The following is a 16,208-nucleotide window of genomic DNA, read 5'->3' as shown; positions in this document are numbered from 1 at the left end:
GCAGCAAGCGCTATGAAATTGAATCCACCTAAGGCATAAATTAAACTATTGAATGCTTTAAGGTACCCATCTAGTCCATAACCCAGAGACATACTGGAAAAATACAACTATAGAAACTACAGGGTAATATACAGTACAAAAGCAAAATTTCTAGGGTAACTGTTTAAGTGAACAATTTTTTCAACCCACATACCACCAAAGCTCTCCTGAAAGCAAAGTTCTGGCTACTTTCCTGGTAAAATGAGTCTATTTTCATAAACTTTTTCAGCCAGGATGATTAGATTTTTAAAAGAACAGACATCAAGCATGATGAACCAATATTAAAACTGAAATAAAGCAGTTTCATGTCCCATTGGCCAATTACATGCAGTACAGGTATCTCTCACTTAATATTATACATATGATCCTGAAAATTGCCGTGTTGAGCAAATTTCGTGCAAAGAGAGCGGTATATTTCAGGCAGAATAATTTACACTTTGCGTGCCATGGGCCAACTTTTTTGGGAACTACTTACAGCCATGGGCAATAATATAGTGATGTCTGATGATGTCATCCTCCTTCATAGAGCCAATTACTTAACAAATATATTGTCTTTGCTTTTCCCATACTTATACAGAGGTGAGATGAGAGTTTTCGCAAGTTTCTTAGTTGAGGTAAATCAGGAAGATTGCTTGAGCAAATAGAGAGTAATCAGGAGACCAAGTAGTTCATTTAGCAAAAACCACGTTGAGCAAATTCGTGTTAAGCAAGGGACACCTGTACTCCTAAGGTTCATCATTGGCAATTAATGCAGGCAACCATTGGTTGAGTAATGAACATGAGACAAATTTGAGCAGGAAAGTGGTTGCTTCAAAGACAAATAGACTCTCCTGATCGCTAATATTAATCATAATTGATACCTTGTCACTTTCACCAAAACAAAAATGAAAATTTTATCATTTTTTTGTCAAAAAATTTGACAGTTGTGGCAAAATTTAAAACAAGATGAAATATTTTTTGAAAAAATTTGAAACTCCTTTTGAAAAAAATCACATTATCAAAAAATCATTTTATCCATTTTCTTACCAAAATTTTCACAACCTGTTAAACCATAATCTACGCAAATACATATCATTATTCACAAGTAAAGAAGGACATTCTAAATTATGTTTGTAAATTATTTATTATTATTCTGTTAACTAAAAAAGTTTTAAAAATCAGGTACATGTCAGCCTTAACATATATCACTGGACTCAAAAATCCTCACAGCCTTGTGATCACAAACCAACATCTGATACAAAGTCACAAAAATGTGTAAATTACACAAAAACCAATGAATCATAATGGTCTTGAAGCACCACAGTTAAACTTGGGAACTATCATTCAGATAAGTCCTATAATTTATAAAATAAATCAATGATTAGAAGCTGAATTCTTACTAATCCTCCTCTCCAGATATAACATATTCTTCATCGCATTTATTCAGATATCCCATCTCTTGATTGATTCTTGCTTTAGCTACAGCGGCTGTTGCAATACTCCCTAAAACCTTTGGATCAAAACGACCTCCATCCTCCAGCTCAGTAGCAACCAAGCCACTTGGATTCCCTGGCTCCACCAAACTGGGCATAACCCAAGAGTTCATACTAGTGCTTGTGACGTCTCCCTCAGCCACAGACGACGACGTTGAGAGTGCATCGTCATGGGACTCTGTGGGTACAACCCCCCTCAGCCTCATCTCCCTCTCCTGCCAATCTTGAGCTTTCACTCGCAGCACACTCTTCAGCTCCTTCATCATCTGCTCAGAGCTCTCTCGCAACAGGGACGTGCCCCCTACACATGCAGACTCTTCCTCCTCCTCATCATCCACATCACAACCCCCCTTTTCTCCGATCAGCTCAAAAATTTCATCTTTGGGAAGATTTTCCGCCATGAGGGCATTGCAATCTTCAACTTCACTTCTTCCCTGATTCTCATTCCCAGTTTTAGCCATCTTGGCACCATTGGAGCTCATCTTGCTGGCAGACTTGTCCACCATAATAGAGGCCCTATTCAAGCACTCATTTGCTGAGTCCATGTGGAACTGCATCCGGCTCAGAGGGAAGCTTAAAAATACTTTAAGCACACTGTGTTCCACACCAGTGACCTCGAAGGCATTTTCAATACAATGTGCCTCCCTCAGGGCTCCTTCTAAGTGCAGACGAGCACTGTGACATACTGAATAAAGCATGCCATGAGGGTACTCTTCAGACTTGATGCTTTTTAAATGACACTCCCTATTGTGAGTGAAAAGACACTTATTAAGTAATACTGCTATTTCCATGACCTCTATACCTTCTTTGAGGCTTTGCAATAGTTTAGGTCCTACTTGTACAGAAAATGTTCCTCTTTGTTCAGTCAGCAACTGGAACATTAGTCTTCGGACAAATTCTCTTTCTTTGACCATTGCTACGTCAATTGCTTTCTGAAAGTGAAATAAAAACATCATCAAAAAAGCATTTACATGTGTTTTGTACCCCATGCCCACCTCCACCTGCATGACAAACAATCACCAGCAAACCTGCCCCCAGCTTTAGTAGGGGTGGGGTAAACCTGCCAAACTGTTGGTCATGGGTTCAAATCCCCCCTGGGTAGGTGGTCCCTATGCAGGGCATGGATGTTTGTGTTGTACTTTGTTAATGTTGGAACCCCCATTGTAAAAAGCCATTACGTGCAGTTTACAGGGAAATAGGAAATAAATAAAATAACAAATAAAACTCCAGATGCTTAGGTTCCAGCCGGACAATCACCATGCCTCACCATGAGACAAGGCAAAAGGGATCGTCCTGAAAGGGAACTACATCTCTGATGCTGGTCACATCCCCTTTGGCCCCTTTGGCCAAGCAAGATGGGGGAGGCAGGGGCCCTAAGTCTCTCTCTCTCTCTCTCTCACACACATTTCTAGCCGATTTCTAGACGTGTACCACCGTATTTCGCACTCAGTTGCAGGCCAGGTTTGTACACACATTATTCTCTGCATAAAACCTTGCTCTTGGAAACAAAGTAAGCAACCTGAACTAAAAATTGCAATTGAGTTTCCACCACAGCAGATGAATGACTAAAGATTATCAGGGTGTCCACTGTGTAGCAATTGAAAAATTTCCTGAGATATCCAGATTTTTCACGAGAATTGCTTTAGGCACATGTTCCCCAAAGAGATTTCCAGACCTTAACATTAACATTTTTAATACATACTGCCAATGGGATAAAAATTTCTGACCACACAATATATATATACCTTAAGATGATAAAAACTTTCAACACAAGCATGAAAATCAAATTGAATAAGGTTCCATAAACCTCATATTCCATGAAACTCCAGCTAACACATTAACATATGAGGAAAAACAGCACATAAATTACCACATTATCCAGACCTTTACATTGCTGCAGTAGACACTTTTTACTACCTCCCTCAAAATATTTTTACCTGGAATGTTCTCAGCATGACTGAATTTAACTCCATGAAATACCTCAGATGGACCTAGAAATGAAACCCAGTATACATATGGGTTCTGCTATCTAGAACCTAAATATGAGCTGTAAGTATATAAATAAGAGGAAGACCAAGTTATAAGGCTAAAAGATTAAGATTTCAGGGGAAATTGGAACAAAAATAGCATTTAAAGTACATATTTTATTATAAGCTTTTCTTTGGCTGCGTTCCAAGAATTCAACACATTGGCTAGTTTTTGCTAAATACTGCACGTGAAAAGAGACTTTTCCAAATCACATACTGAATTCCTCGAGTTTTTCCAGAAGACAAAAATTCCATTTCACATTCACATAACGATCTCAAGGGAAACTCCATTGGTGCTGAAAAACCCTCGGACCCGGCTGGAAACCCGAGAACTCTTTCTCCAGTTTATTCACCAGGAAAACCTTAGATCCTCCATAGATTATTTGTTAAGGGCTCACAGAAGAAGCCAAGAAAGCATCTTAAAAAATTGATATCCACCACAGAAACCTAATGAAATTCTTTGAGGAACAGTACTACAATGGTGGATATTAAGGGGGGATATTTTCATCCGTACCTAGCTCTGCAGTGGTCCCCAGGCAAGGAAATGTGTTGTGGCATTTTTAAGTGTTCCCCCCCCAAAATTTCTGGTACCTCCCCCCCTCCCAGAAATTCCTCCAAATTCCTCCGAACTTATCCACAGCACTTCTCCCGCTAAGGACTTTTCACGCTAAGGTTTTTCGCGCAAAGGCCCTTCGACAATGGCTCGGAAACTCCTGTCTCCAGAAAATCCTGTCTCCAGAAAATCCTGCCTCCAGAAAACCCTGCACCCAGAAACCCAGCACCCAGAAACCCAGCCCCAAAACCCAGCCTACCTGCAGTGCAAGACTTATATAGGACTACTGCGGAGGAATACTTACTCATTGGCAAGCAAGGGGAAATGGGTGATGAGTCTCTAGTATGCAGTTTGGAGTGAGAAGTATTACCATAGTCCTATCACAACTCTCTCTCCCTCCAACACCTCACCCCACTATGTCTCTCCCCTCCTTGTGTTCCAATGAATATCCCTCTGATTCGACTCATGACTCCAACCCAGAAGTTTGAGGGGAAGATTCTGGCTTGTATGCTGTTCCCTCCAACCCAGGGATGATGTTTTGCGGAGCAGCCTGTCAACAGGGGCAGTGACGCACCTGATAGAACATCACCCTCACTACCCCCTCCGCTCCTTGGAAAAACCCCTCCCCTAAATCCTGTCTCGTGGTGGAATAGCCAAGCTCTCTTCTGCTTGGGCGTTCTTGTTGGACGCACGGCTAGTGGGACATGGCCGATTTTTGAAAAATTATACTGCTGGTATTTAGTTTGGTAATGTTTCCTATGGGATCATTAGTTATCATCGTTGTTTTCTGTAATAATTCTGATTTTGAATACTCTACTTCGAATAGATATTGAACGAAAAAATTATTTTTGGCAATTTTTTTCTTGTGTGCTGATTTCTTGTTTGTGGAGTCTTTCCCTGAACCAGATTGTGACTGACGGTTGGAGTTTTCCCTATGTCTGGGCTTACGTGAACAATCTACCAGATTTAACGACGTAATGCCACAGTGTAGTGGACTATTATATCAATAATATGTAGATGAGATGATTAGGTTTCATTTGTAAGCTCTAATGATGTCTCACCTTCGTGAAAAGAGCTTACAACCACCCAGCAGTCTAAGGTTAGCACAGGGTTATCCTCAGAGAAATACATCCCGCATGACATCACCAACTGCTAACAAAAGCACTCATTATGGGCAGATGATTTCCTTATGCTTTTCTCCATGGACCAACCAACACAAAATGATCACTTACCATAGTGCAACACTCGCCATGGGCTGTACTCATTATAGCGCACATCTACTGAGCAAAATAAGAATCAAAATTGAAGTTACATACGAAAAGAAGTTTACCTTAATTACATGGAGCTCAGGTACAGCCTCTGGACTCTCCCCAGCTGACATATTGAAAGCTTCAACAGGAGGAAGACAGTGCACCTCATGGTCAAGCCAGAAGCCCAAGGGCTTCAAAACCCTTTGTATCTCCAATTCTTCTGAATACGACTTGGCCAGCCTCAAATTGAAAATCAACAATATATTATTGCTTCATCATGATGTGGAAAATTCATTGTTTTCTAAAGAACCATGTGAGAAAAGTTAATTATTTAAGAAAAGCCAACAGGCTATAAACCACATTTATACACATCAGCAAAAAGCAGTAAAAAAAACTTGGAATTTTTGCATGAATGTAGAAAATTTATCATGGCACAGCATTAGTTTCTAGTCCCAAGCCACTGACCATATGAAACTAAATCATGTTTATACCGCGGTAAAGAAATTTAGTGGTCACAAAACAGCACTGAATGAAGCTAATTTTGGCATCAATGACCTAAATTTGGCATAAAAATGAAAAATATTATGATTCATAAAAACAGGCCGATGCAACAACAATAAGGAATAATTTCCTTTAATATCGAGGCAATAAACAGCACTGACCCAGACCTAATGCCCTAATCTACAAGAATACCATATTGCCAAATTTTTCTACAGTAAATACATAATTTGAAAGTCAGATTATTACAATATTAGAGTATTTACAACATGAATAACTTAGCAGAATGCTTATGCTACACTGTACAAATACAATGGAGAAGATCATTAAGGAAACTTTAAAAGTATACCCTGGCAAAATTGTCAGAGCTAAAAATATGAACTGCCTCACCAGACTTGAAACAAGCATTGCAATATTCAGCATATCTAAACATGTTTGCCAAATTGTAAATGGAATGGGCATTCATTCCGTGATCGATGGAACATTTTATAATTATAAATGGAGAGGACTCAAGAGGAAATAATTAAAAATCATACGGCTTAACCATGATATTTTTGGTGTCTCAGATTTCACTTTCAAATACCTTTATTGAGCTATTTTTCAAATACATAACTACTGTTTCACCTAGTAAGGAAGATGCCACTGGTTGATGTTAATTTTTTCCCTAAACCCTTTCACTGCAGTTCAATCTCCGAAAACATTCTCCTCACATACGGCGAATATGTTAAAATGCACTTCGTTGGGCCATGGCACAGGTACTTCCAGGATGGGCGTGGTACACCCTCTACAGGGTTGCTAATCCAGAACCCTTTCCTCAACGAGCTCACCCTCGCTGGCCCTGACCCTCGGAGTGCGGGGTCTCCTTCCCGAAAAGTGACCGCTCTGACTGCAATTTGAAAATCAACCAATCAATCCGATCATCAAAAAATGATTGTTTGCATCGCACTGCTGCCAATCAAGCAATCAAGTACATCTTCAAACCGTGTTTCTGCAATGAAAAATAACGATTTCATTAACTTCACTAAAAACGTGGCTGCCGACGACCGGAAAATGGCCATTTTAGCAAAGTTAACAAAATCGTTATTTCTCATCACAGAAACACCCTTCGAAAACGTACTCGATTGCTTGATTGGCAGGAGTGCGATGCAAACAATCACTTTTTGATGATCGAATTGATTGATAGATTTTCAACATGCAGTCAGAGAGGTCACTATTGGGGAGGGAGGAGAGGGTAGAAAAGAGGGGCCAGCGAGGGTGAGCTCATCGAGGAAAGGATCCCGGATTGGGGGCCCTTTGAAGTGCTTTGCAAGGCAGGGAGGAAGAAAAAGTGCATTCACAGCAGCATGCCATGCAAACCTATTCACAGCAGTGAAAGGGGTAAGTCAGACTTGAAACTTCGGAGGAAAGAATTTGCAATCACATGGAGCCTTTGATTAGTCAAATACAATTAACAGAAGTATATAAAAATAAATTAAATAAACTTACCACAAAAAGAAATAAGGAAAGACTTCACCCGTACTTTAATTCAGCATGTTAGTAAGCCTGAATTGCCAATCTATATTCTTTTGAAACATAATTTTGTGCAAGGCTAACCTTCATCTAGGCAGCAAATCTGCCTCCATCATCCACTACCTACACCTGATGCATCAGAACATCAGCACCAAAATCAAAATAAACAGTCACACCAAAAGCCAATGCACCACATGTCTCACACTTCTCGTCAGCCAGTCGACACCAAAATGACAATGCCAGTGCATTGCCGACAACATGGTCTCTCAAGGTAGCGAAACAAGGCTCTCTGGAGCTCCCTCTACGATGAGGAAGCTCCATCACAAGTAATCAACCAAAAAAGATACTGTAAATGTTTTAGGCAAGAATTCCTGGAAATAGGAAAATAATTACTACAGACTGCTTCAATTTTTTACTGAATTTTTCAGTTTTTTTTACTGGCATTTCCCTGACTTTTAACGGACCTCAAAATTTTATTAACATTTCCAGGTACAGTAAAACCTCTATGTAGTGAACCTCTTTACATCGTAAACCTCCATACTTTGTACCAACCCTCTGGTCCCATCAGATTTACATGTAAATTTACTGGCAAACCTCCATGTAGTGAACCTCTTTACCTCGTGAAAACCTCCATACTTCATACCAAAGATATACCCCCAAGATGGCCTAACTACCTCTGCAAATCATACCGAGACAACTAGAGACCATTAATGCAGCCGCGATTACCTAAATGGAATGACATTTTCAGCGATAAATGTTTCACGCTTATTTTTTTCTTGTACGCCTTTAATAATTTTCCCATTAACCATTAGTTAGGGCCATTTTGTTCCATATGAGAGCATACCTAACAGTAAATAAAAAGAAAAATGCATCCAACTATCCTAATCATATTAAGTGACAGTAAATGAAGACAGAACACATCGTTTTCTCTCGAATCACGGTCAAATCGTGCGATAGCATTCGCTTTCTTTTACTTATGGCTTTATTTTCTAGTAAGTGCCTGCATACTAAGTTCACTTAATAAAAGAGGCGACCAGCACGGCCTATGATCACTTGCTAGCGGAAATATTTCAACTAACTTCACTCCCATCCATGGAGACAGAATTACTCGACCGCATTGCTACTTCCGCTTCTAAAATGAAAATATTCCATGAATTTACCGCGACCTGAAATAAATCAAATACAGTTTTGCAATTATTTTATTCCCATATTTCCCGGTGTAGCGCTTTCTTACTACCACCTTGGTAATTTTTTTGATGCTTTCGTGAACGATCGCAGTTTACAACTTATTGCGCTTAGTGACAGTCATATATAAATTAGCAATATGTCTTGCCTGCGTATTTATGCCATGAAAACTGACTCTTCCATCGGGAGTCTGGGACGTCAATTTCTAGCAATACTGAACGAACATCAATCCATGCGCGACGATGTTAGGTGAAGGAGACAGCTAATTAGCTGATATGCGGTAGGGCAATGAAATTTTTTACCGTTGCCGCCACATTCTGAAGTAGTTCGCCCAGCATTCTCACCGGGAAATCACGTCCTTTCGCAAACCTAGCGTTTCTGTATGCCCTCGACAGAGTTTTTCTTCAGGACGCTATGTGCATTGTATTTTGGAGAGAGGGAATTCAACGAAATTTTCAAAATGACGCTCAATTTCTTGTCTATTTTTTGCAGTAGTCACGTGTTTATTTATTTTTTTATAATCTTTAACAGGTCACATGTTATAAGAATGATAAATCAATCTTCTAAAAGATATTATAAGGAGTATTTTCAATTATTTGTCATAACAAATGAAAAAATATGAAAATTCCTCAATTAATCATAGGCTGATGATGGATTCAAGAAATAAAAGAAGGCGACTGCTTGACATTACCACATAATTAGCAATTTTCCTAGTCATCAACGAGGGCAGGCAGAAGAAAGATGTAGCAGTGACCTGTATATCTGTAAACTGTATATCTTGGCTGTATATCTAGGCTGCACAAATAAAAAAACTCAGGCAGTGAAATACTAGGATGAAGAAATTATGTTTAGAAATATAAAACTATTGTACTTTCCTCCGAACACTATCAGTAAATTACAACCCTTAGACCAGGGAATTATTTCTTAGGTCAAAAGGCATTAACGAAAACAGCTAGTGATTTATTTATAGTGAAAATGACATTAAAAAGTGCTCGTGGAATTGAAAACTTTATTTCGAAAGAGTTCGACAAAAATTTTAACCAATTTATTTCATAAAAAGGCCTCTTGAACAAATTACTTTTACCTTTGTGTAATCATTAAATTGTAAATATATGTTCACTTATGCATGCATATATGTTTATATATATTAATATAATGGCTTAAAAGACAGTAGCACCTTTCATTTCCCAAGGATATAAAAAAATGGTGCCTACCACTAAAACCTCACTATAGTGAACCTCCATATTATCAAATTGCCCAAATTTTGGTCCCCTCCATGATGTAAAGAGGTTTCACTGTATTAACCCTTTTATTACCAGCCTATTTTTCCTGGTATGCTGAAGAATGCCAGGGCTTTTTTTGGCAAATTTTTAAGTTTGCACTTAAAAATTTACATAGAAACTAATATGCATTTTCAGAAACTTTTTTTTTATTTGCTCCCAAAACTTAAGGGTATGTTAAACCATGTCAGATACTAAAAATAGTTACCAAAGCTACATGAAACACAAAAAATAAAAGGTGTGGCTGTAAAAAAGCCTGCCCGTGGTACTTTTCGCACATATCCCCTGTGCTGATGGATCAGCCCGCTGGCACTATAAAGGTTAAGATACATACAAAACTTGATCTAAACACACTCTAACAACAAGAGATAGGAAGAGCCAAATTGCCCGTCAAAACCACAAAAACAGCAACTCTAAAGTATAGTATGAGCACTGCTATTGATTCAGCAACTAATCCCCACATAGAATACAGCATGTTTTTCCCTAGCACTCGACAACAGTACCCAGTACTAGGAGTATAAAGTATTGCCAAAAAATAAATTTTTAACAGTAGTTACTCCAAATACTCTCATTGTTTTTGTTTGAGCATGACTGACTCCTAAATTTGGAGTAATTCACCTCTGAAAACCAACCATGAAGCATGTTAAATGTTGTTTTCATACGCATGCACTACTTAAAGCATCTCTGACAAGCTAACAATAGAACGTTCTTCAAGATGTTTTTATCTATCCAACCACCCAAGGAATTGCATTCCACCTTCACCTGCAAATTACTCAAACAAAGTTTAAAATTGTATACACTAATTTTTACCTAGAGACAGAGTCGACCACTGCAATCCTCAAGCCTGGCAAGCTTTTTTCTGATAGCTGCATAAGGGTCAGGAGACTGTTGGTCTCTAACTGCCACACCGCTATTGAATTGTTCTTGCTCCTATATTGAATAAGAAGAATAAAGAATAAACAATGCTATGCATTCAAAATGCTATCTCATTAAGTCACGTTATAAAGCATTTTAAATTATTTCAGCACAAAATAATTTCTTTTAAGACAGTAAGGTGAATGGGAAAAGCTGTTAAACAAAAACTATAAGACCCGCTTCACATGGACGCGGACCATCCGTGCCACGCAATACGCGTGCGGAGAGCAGTTGCCGCTGTTCACATAGGCGCAGACGAAAACCGTCAGCGTCTGCCACGATGTCAGTTGTGTTCAGATTGCCAAGATGGAAGGAGGTCATGCTGCCAAGTGCTATTCAAGTAGTTGCTGCATATCAGGTCATTAAGAAACTGAAATAAAATGCCCATCAAAGGAGATTTTGGGTGCACCCACTTGTGAGCATTTAAAGGCGCTTTTGTGACCCTATTTATTGAACTGCGAGCTGATGAAAATTAGTTTTTTAACTATTTTCGTATGTCTATGCGGTCGTTCGAAGAGCTCTTATCGAAAGTGGAAGGGCATTTAAAATGACAAAACGCAGTTAGAATCTCCATTACTCCTACTGAGCGGCTCTGTGTCACACTGAGGTAAGTTATCATTAAAATACTCTTACTTTGCTTAATTAATACTTTATTTCAATTGTATCCTAAAAATCACAAATAATATCAGCACAAATAGCATGGATAATGTTTCAAAGGGTCTCCCAAGATGATGTTGACGTACTTGGTGAAGGTAAAAGAGCAGTTGCTTGGTTTAGCATTTGTTGATAGCTAGGATGCGGAAGTGATTTAGATAGGTACAGATTTTGCACAGGACATTTTGGAGAAGAGGATGGAATGTATGGTGTTTTCGTAAATTGGGGCTGCTGGGAAGAAATAGTTTTAATACGCGTCGTAAGTTGTACTACTTCTGTACGAAACATGAGCTTTTGATCTAGGTTAAAAGTTTTCAATAATGGCAGGATTGATGTGAAGAACGCTCGATCGTCATCATCCTCTTTTTCTCGTGAATCTCGTAATAATGACAGCAAGCTGTCTTCAAAAGCTGATGGCCCTTTTTGTGGTAATTTCCTCCTGAAGTCAACCTTTTTGTGATTGCTTGCCAGGGATCTAAAATTATCTGCATCGTCCGAGGGATTCTCATTAGTAGGCAGCTCCAATGTTCCATCCGGTTCAATGGTTTCTTGTTCCAAGCTACATTCAGTCGTGCATTCCCAAACAGAATCAAGAAACTACAACAGATCGTGGTAAATGTATTTGGTGACTTTCGCTGCAGCAGACCCTGACTTTGTAGCTCTTGCCTTATTTCGGCTTTTGAAATAAGCATCTCTCGCAGTTTTCCACCTTTTTTCTACTCTGTCAACTGAAATAAAAACAAAAATGTTTCGATGATGTGTGACAAATAAGAATCCATATATTTGTAAAGACAAATGACTAAGGATGTGCAAATTGACGCAACTAGGTTACGAAACGAATTGAACTTGCGACAATTTTACTTGATTCCAATAAAAAACTTCACACGCCCACAGCTCACAACGGGTATAAAAATACTTTGAATTATTTTCTGACAGATACCTAGCAAGTGGGAACACAATGACGGATTTTCACTATTCATACTTAATAGGGCTATCAACTCTTTCGAAGATTGTGGGTGGGATGTGTCAGTGGCACAGCGAGGGGGGGTTTTAGGGGTTTAACCCCCCCCCCCCCCAGAGCTCAGAGAAATTTTTAAAGCTAATCCATTTTATTCAATTGGATTGATATCACTAATAGAATAGTGTAAGGATTAATAAAATATCCCTCAGAAAGCCGTTAAACTCACCATTTTGAAACATTTATCATAAAATTCCGCAATTTAATAATTTCGCACCTACCGCTTATCCTGGTGGGTATTCCATACCTCAACACACCCCGGTATTAGTTGCACCTAAACCCCCCCAGTCTTAATTCCTAGCTGCGCCCCTGAGGTGTGTGATGCTATTTGGACCACAATGAAAGATAAGTGTATGACTCAGCCAATGGAGGAAAAATGGAAGGAAATAAGTTCAGGATTCAACTTTCCTAATTGCATTGGGGCTTTGGATGGAAAACATATCCGCCTTGGAAAGCCCACAAGAAGTGGATCTCTCTCCTTTAATTATAAACATTATTTTTCCATTGTTCTAATGGCAAATTTTGATACTAACTACTGTTTCTCGTATATTGATGTGGGCTCTTTTGGAGGGAACTATGACAGTAACATCTTAGGAAAATGCCAATTCTAGATGCGAATGACGGAACGAAATTTAGGAATACCAAAAGATGAACCTCTTCCAGGAGCTAATGAGTCCCAGTTGCCTTATGTTATTGTTGCCGACGATGGTTTCTCTTTAGCGGATCATATCGTGAGACCTTCTACAAGGAAGAACCTTAATTGCAAAAAAAGAATTTTCAACTACAGATTAACAAGAGCCAGAAGGTTTATCGAGTGTAGTTTTGGAATTTTAACTAATAAGTGGAGAATTTTCCACCGTCCTCTTAATATTGACCATGAAAAGGCTAAAGCAGTAGTTAAAGCATGTTGCCTTTTGCATAATTTTGTCAGAGTAAGGGACGGATATTCTTTCGAAGACACACTCTCTGTAACAGGATTGCAAGATGACCGGAATCAGGTAAAATCAGATAGATCGGCCAATGCAATTAGAGATAAGTTTGCCAACTACTTTATAGTCACTGGGGCGCTCTCCTGGCAAGAGTCTAAAATTTAATTTGACTCCTTCAAAATAAAATACAAAGTAAAGAGATTTCCTGGTTCTGCTAATTCTCCTGTCCTTCATTCACTGACTTGAAAAGTGTGTATAACAAAGAATTATCATTACTTTGTTCCTCACGATACAGCGTTGAAAACATTATATGAAACATGACATGGTTGTTTTAGCCCTTAACCGATGACGTGCGGTCTGAGATACCGCTGCGTTTCTTAAAATATGAATATTTTCAAAATTGATACTTAAAAATATTTATAATTCTCGTTAGCTTCATATTTTTGCATAACAAGGACATCCCACTCTTAAAATTTAACGTTCCTTTTATTAATTTCTGTGAATTTGCAATTGAATTCGATTAGTGGTCTTTGGGACCACACATCAAAGAATCAATAAAGGTAATGCTGGTGGAAATGATTAAAAAAATTGTTAAAAACAATTCATAGTTATTTATCAAATATAATAATAATTAATATTTTGTTAGGAAGCATCTTTAGTCGTACAAAGTGGATAATTAAGCACTTTATTTTTCTAAAATTTAGAATAAATGACCATTCAAGTAGTTTCTGAAGGTGAACGAAAAACAAATGAAATCCAGTTTGTGTTGGAAATATTACTCATTTTGTTCGTTAAATGCCAACATTTTTATAGATGTTATCAATAAGTAGAATAAAATAGTGATGAATTTCTCGTACCCCCAGCAGGCAGTACACATGTAATGTATGTACTTTGTAAATTGGAACCAATTGAACCCCGAAATTTCGCGCACCCACGGCTGGAGCGCAACATTTATTTATGGGTATTTTTCAGCAGTCGATCTCCTAACTATTTGGGGACAGAACATCTTAGCATAGATTTTTATCGCAAGAAGAAATAAAGCAGCCTAGGAAACACCGAACGTCGAAATGCAAGTGAGGTTACGACTACGTTTGTCCGAAGCGTTTTTCTGGCCCCTTTTTTTCCAACAACCAGAAAACTCTCGAATTCGTAGTTTCTAAGTAGTGCAAAAATCTGTCGACAAAACACGACAATTACAACTGATAGTGAGGGAGGGAGCACAGATGATGACAAAAGTGATGTAGTAAAAGATCTCCCCAGGCAAGAATATTTTTTTTCAGGATAAATCGCTATATGTGGTCATGAAATGAGCCAAAGAAGAAAATTCGTATACCTTTCCATAACACCGTTACTCAGAAACCTGATTTGAAGGATTAAATTACCTCACTGGGTACTATTACATATTGAGCCTCTTGATTATTAGTCTCACATTTTTCATGAGCGAATTTTACAATTGAATACGTTGGTACGATCAAAAAATAAAAAGGCCTAATGATTTTGCGTCATCCGAAGGACACACAATGGGCTCTTCATTTTGCAGATTCTCGGCGAACAAGACTGTAATATCCAATTCCCCCAAAATATATAAGACTGTTTCCTTAGTTTCATTTATGCACTACAGGGTGAGTGATGATATAGAGTTAGGGAAAACCAGTAGTAATTGCATTTTACAATGCAACTAAAGGTGGCGTAGATACTATAGACAAAATGTACTGTATATAACATCCGGGAGGTTGCCAATGGCTGTATTTTTCAGAATATTGAATATTTCCTTTGTCAACTCTTTTGTGCTTCAGCAGTCTGAGAAAGATATTAGATATATGATACGATTTAGAGGTATTAAATAAATGGTGGAGATTTCGTTAGACTTCATATGGGAAGGAGATTGTCAAATGTAAGGCTCCTGAGACAGGTAGGATAAATTATTGTGCATATGTAGACTTTTCCCATCGTACAAAAACACGGAAAACCTCCTTCTTATTTTTCCAATGCAAAAAGCCTGTGTGTGCCTTTGTGAAAAATTGTAATTTTGATCACCTGCAGAATGCATCACGAAAAGGAATAAGCGGGATAAATTTCATGGCTACTTACTAATTAGCCTTCCAAATTTAACATTTAAGGCCTAATTTTTAAATCTTGCGATATATTGATACATAAATATAATAATTATAACTCAAGTGCTTTTGGCACCAGTTTTTTGATCCTGTTTCAAAAAAAAAATTTTACTGACGAATTGGTTCGTATTGGGAATGTAAAATTTTAATAAAAGTTTTAGAATAGTTTAGCATTCAAAGAAAAATTAAATAAAATAATAAAAATGGCCTTGCAACATTTTATGAATATTTAATTTATTGCAGTCTCCCAGACCGCACATCACTGGTAGTGTAACAAGAATTGCACGTCACTGGTTAAGGGTTAGTCAAGTCCCCAAAGTCTGTTTATTACGCGCAAGCATGAATTCTCCAAGAATATTTTTTTTTAATGCCGGCTTATTAAGCAGATATAGCATAAGAAAACTCATAACATAGATTTAACAATTAAAACACGTTATTCTTTTTGCACAGCTATAAAAAGAAGAATTTTCCTCCGGTATAACAATTAAAAATATGTCAGGGGTTGTATAAAAATTGGAACTTGTAATCAACTTCTACTATGAAAATAAAATATATTCTACTCACCAGTTTTCTTCTTTTCATTCTGTTCCATATCCTGAAGGCGAGGGTAGAATCTTTGGGTAATCTCTTCCCACGCTTTTAGTCGCAGATCACGGTCTTTACACTTATCATGAGAGACATCCCACAAGTTAGGTTTTTAACACCTCTCCAATCAATAGCTCAGTGTCAACTACTGAATCCATTGCGAAAACACTCTTATCACCG

The 16,208-nt window shown here is 38.1% G+C and overlaps 1 protein-coding gene across 1 annotated transcript in view; it reads right to left on the bottom strand.

Moving 5' to 3' along the window:
* Positions 1-1,143: 1,143 nt before the first annotated feature.
* LOC124171445 overlaps positions 1,144-16,208 on the bottom strand; it is a 31,402-nt gene continuing 16,337 nt past the window's right edge. Inside the window, exons 6-8 of the mRNA XM_046550620.1 lie at positions 10,624-10,743; positions 5,422-5,581; positions 1,144-2,443 (exon numbers count right to left, since the gene is read on the bottom strand). Of these exons, the coding sequence (XP_046406576.1) occupies positions 1,418-2,443; positions 5,422-5,581; positions 10,624-10,743 (1,306 nt within the window). The 3' untranslated portion in view covers positions 1,144-1,417. The remainder of the gene's footprint in view (positions 2,444-5,421; positions 5,582-10,623; positions 10,744-16,208) is intronic.

Source organism: Ischnura elegans, chromosome X (genome assembly GCF_921293095.1).
Source record: "Ischnura elegans chromosome X, ioIscEleg1.1, whole genome shotgun sequence".
NCBI lineage: Eukaryota > Metazoa > Arthropoda > Insecta > Odonata > Coenagrionidae > Ischnura > Ischnura elegans.
Note: the sequence above shows the minus strand (reverse complement) of the source record. Positions and strands in the feature narration are given on the sequence as shown.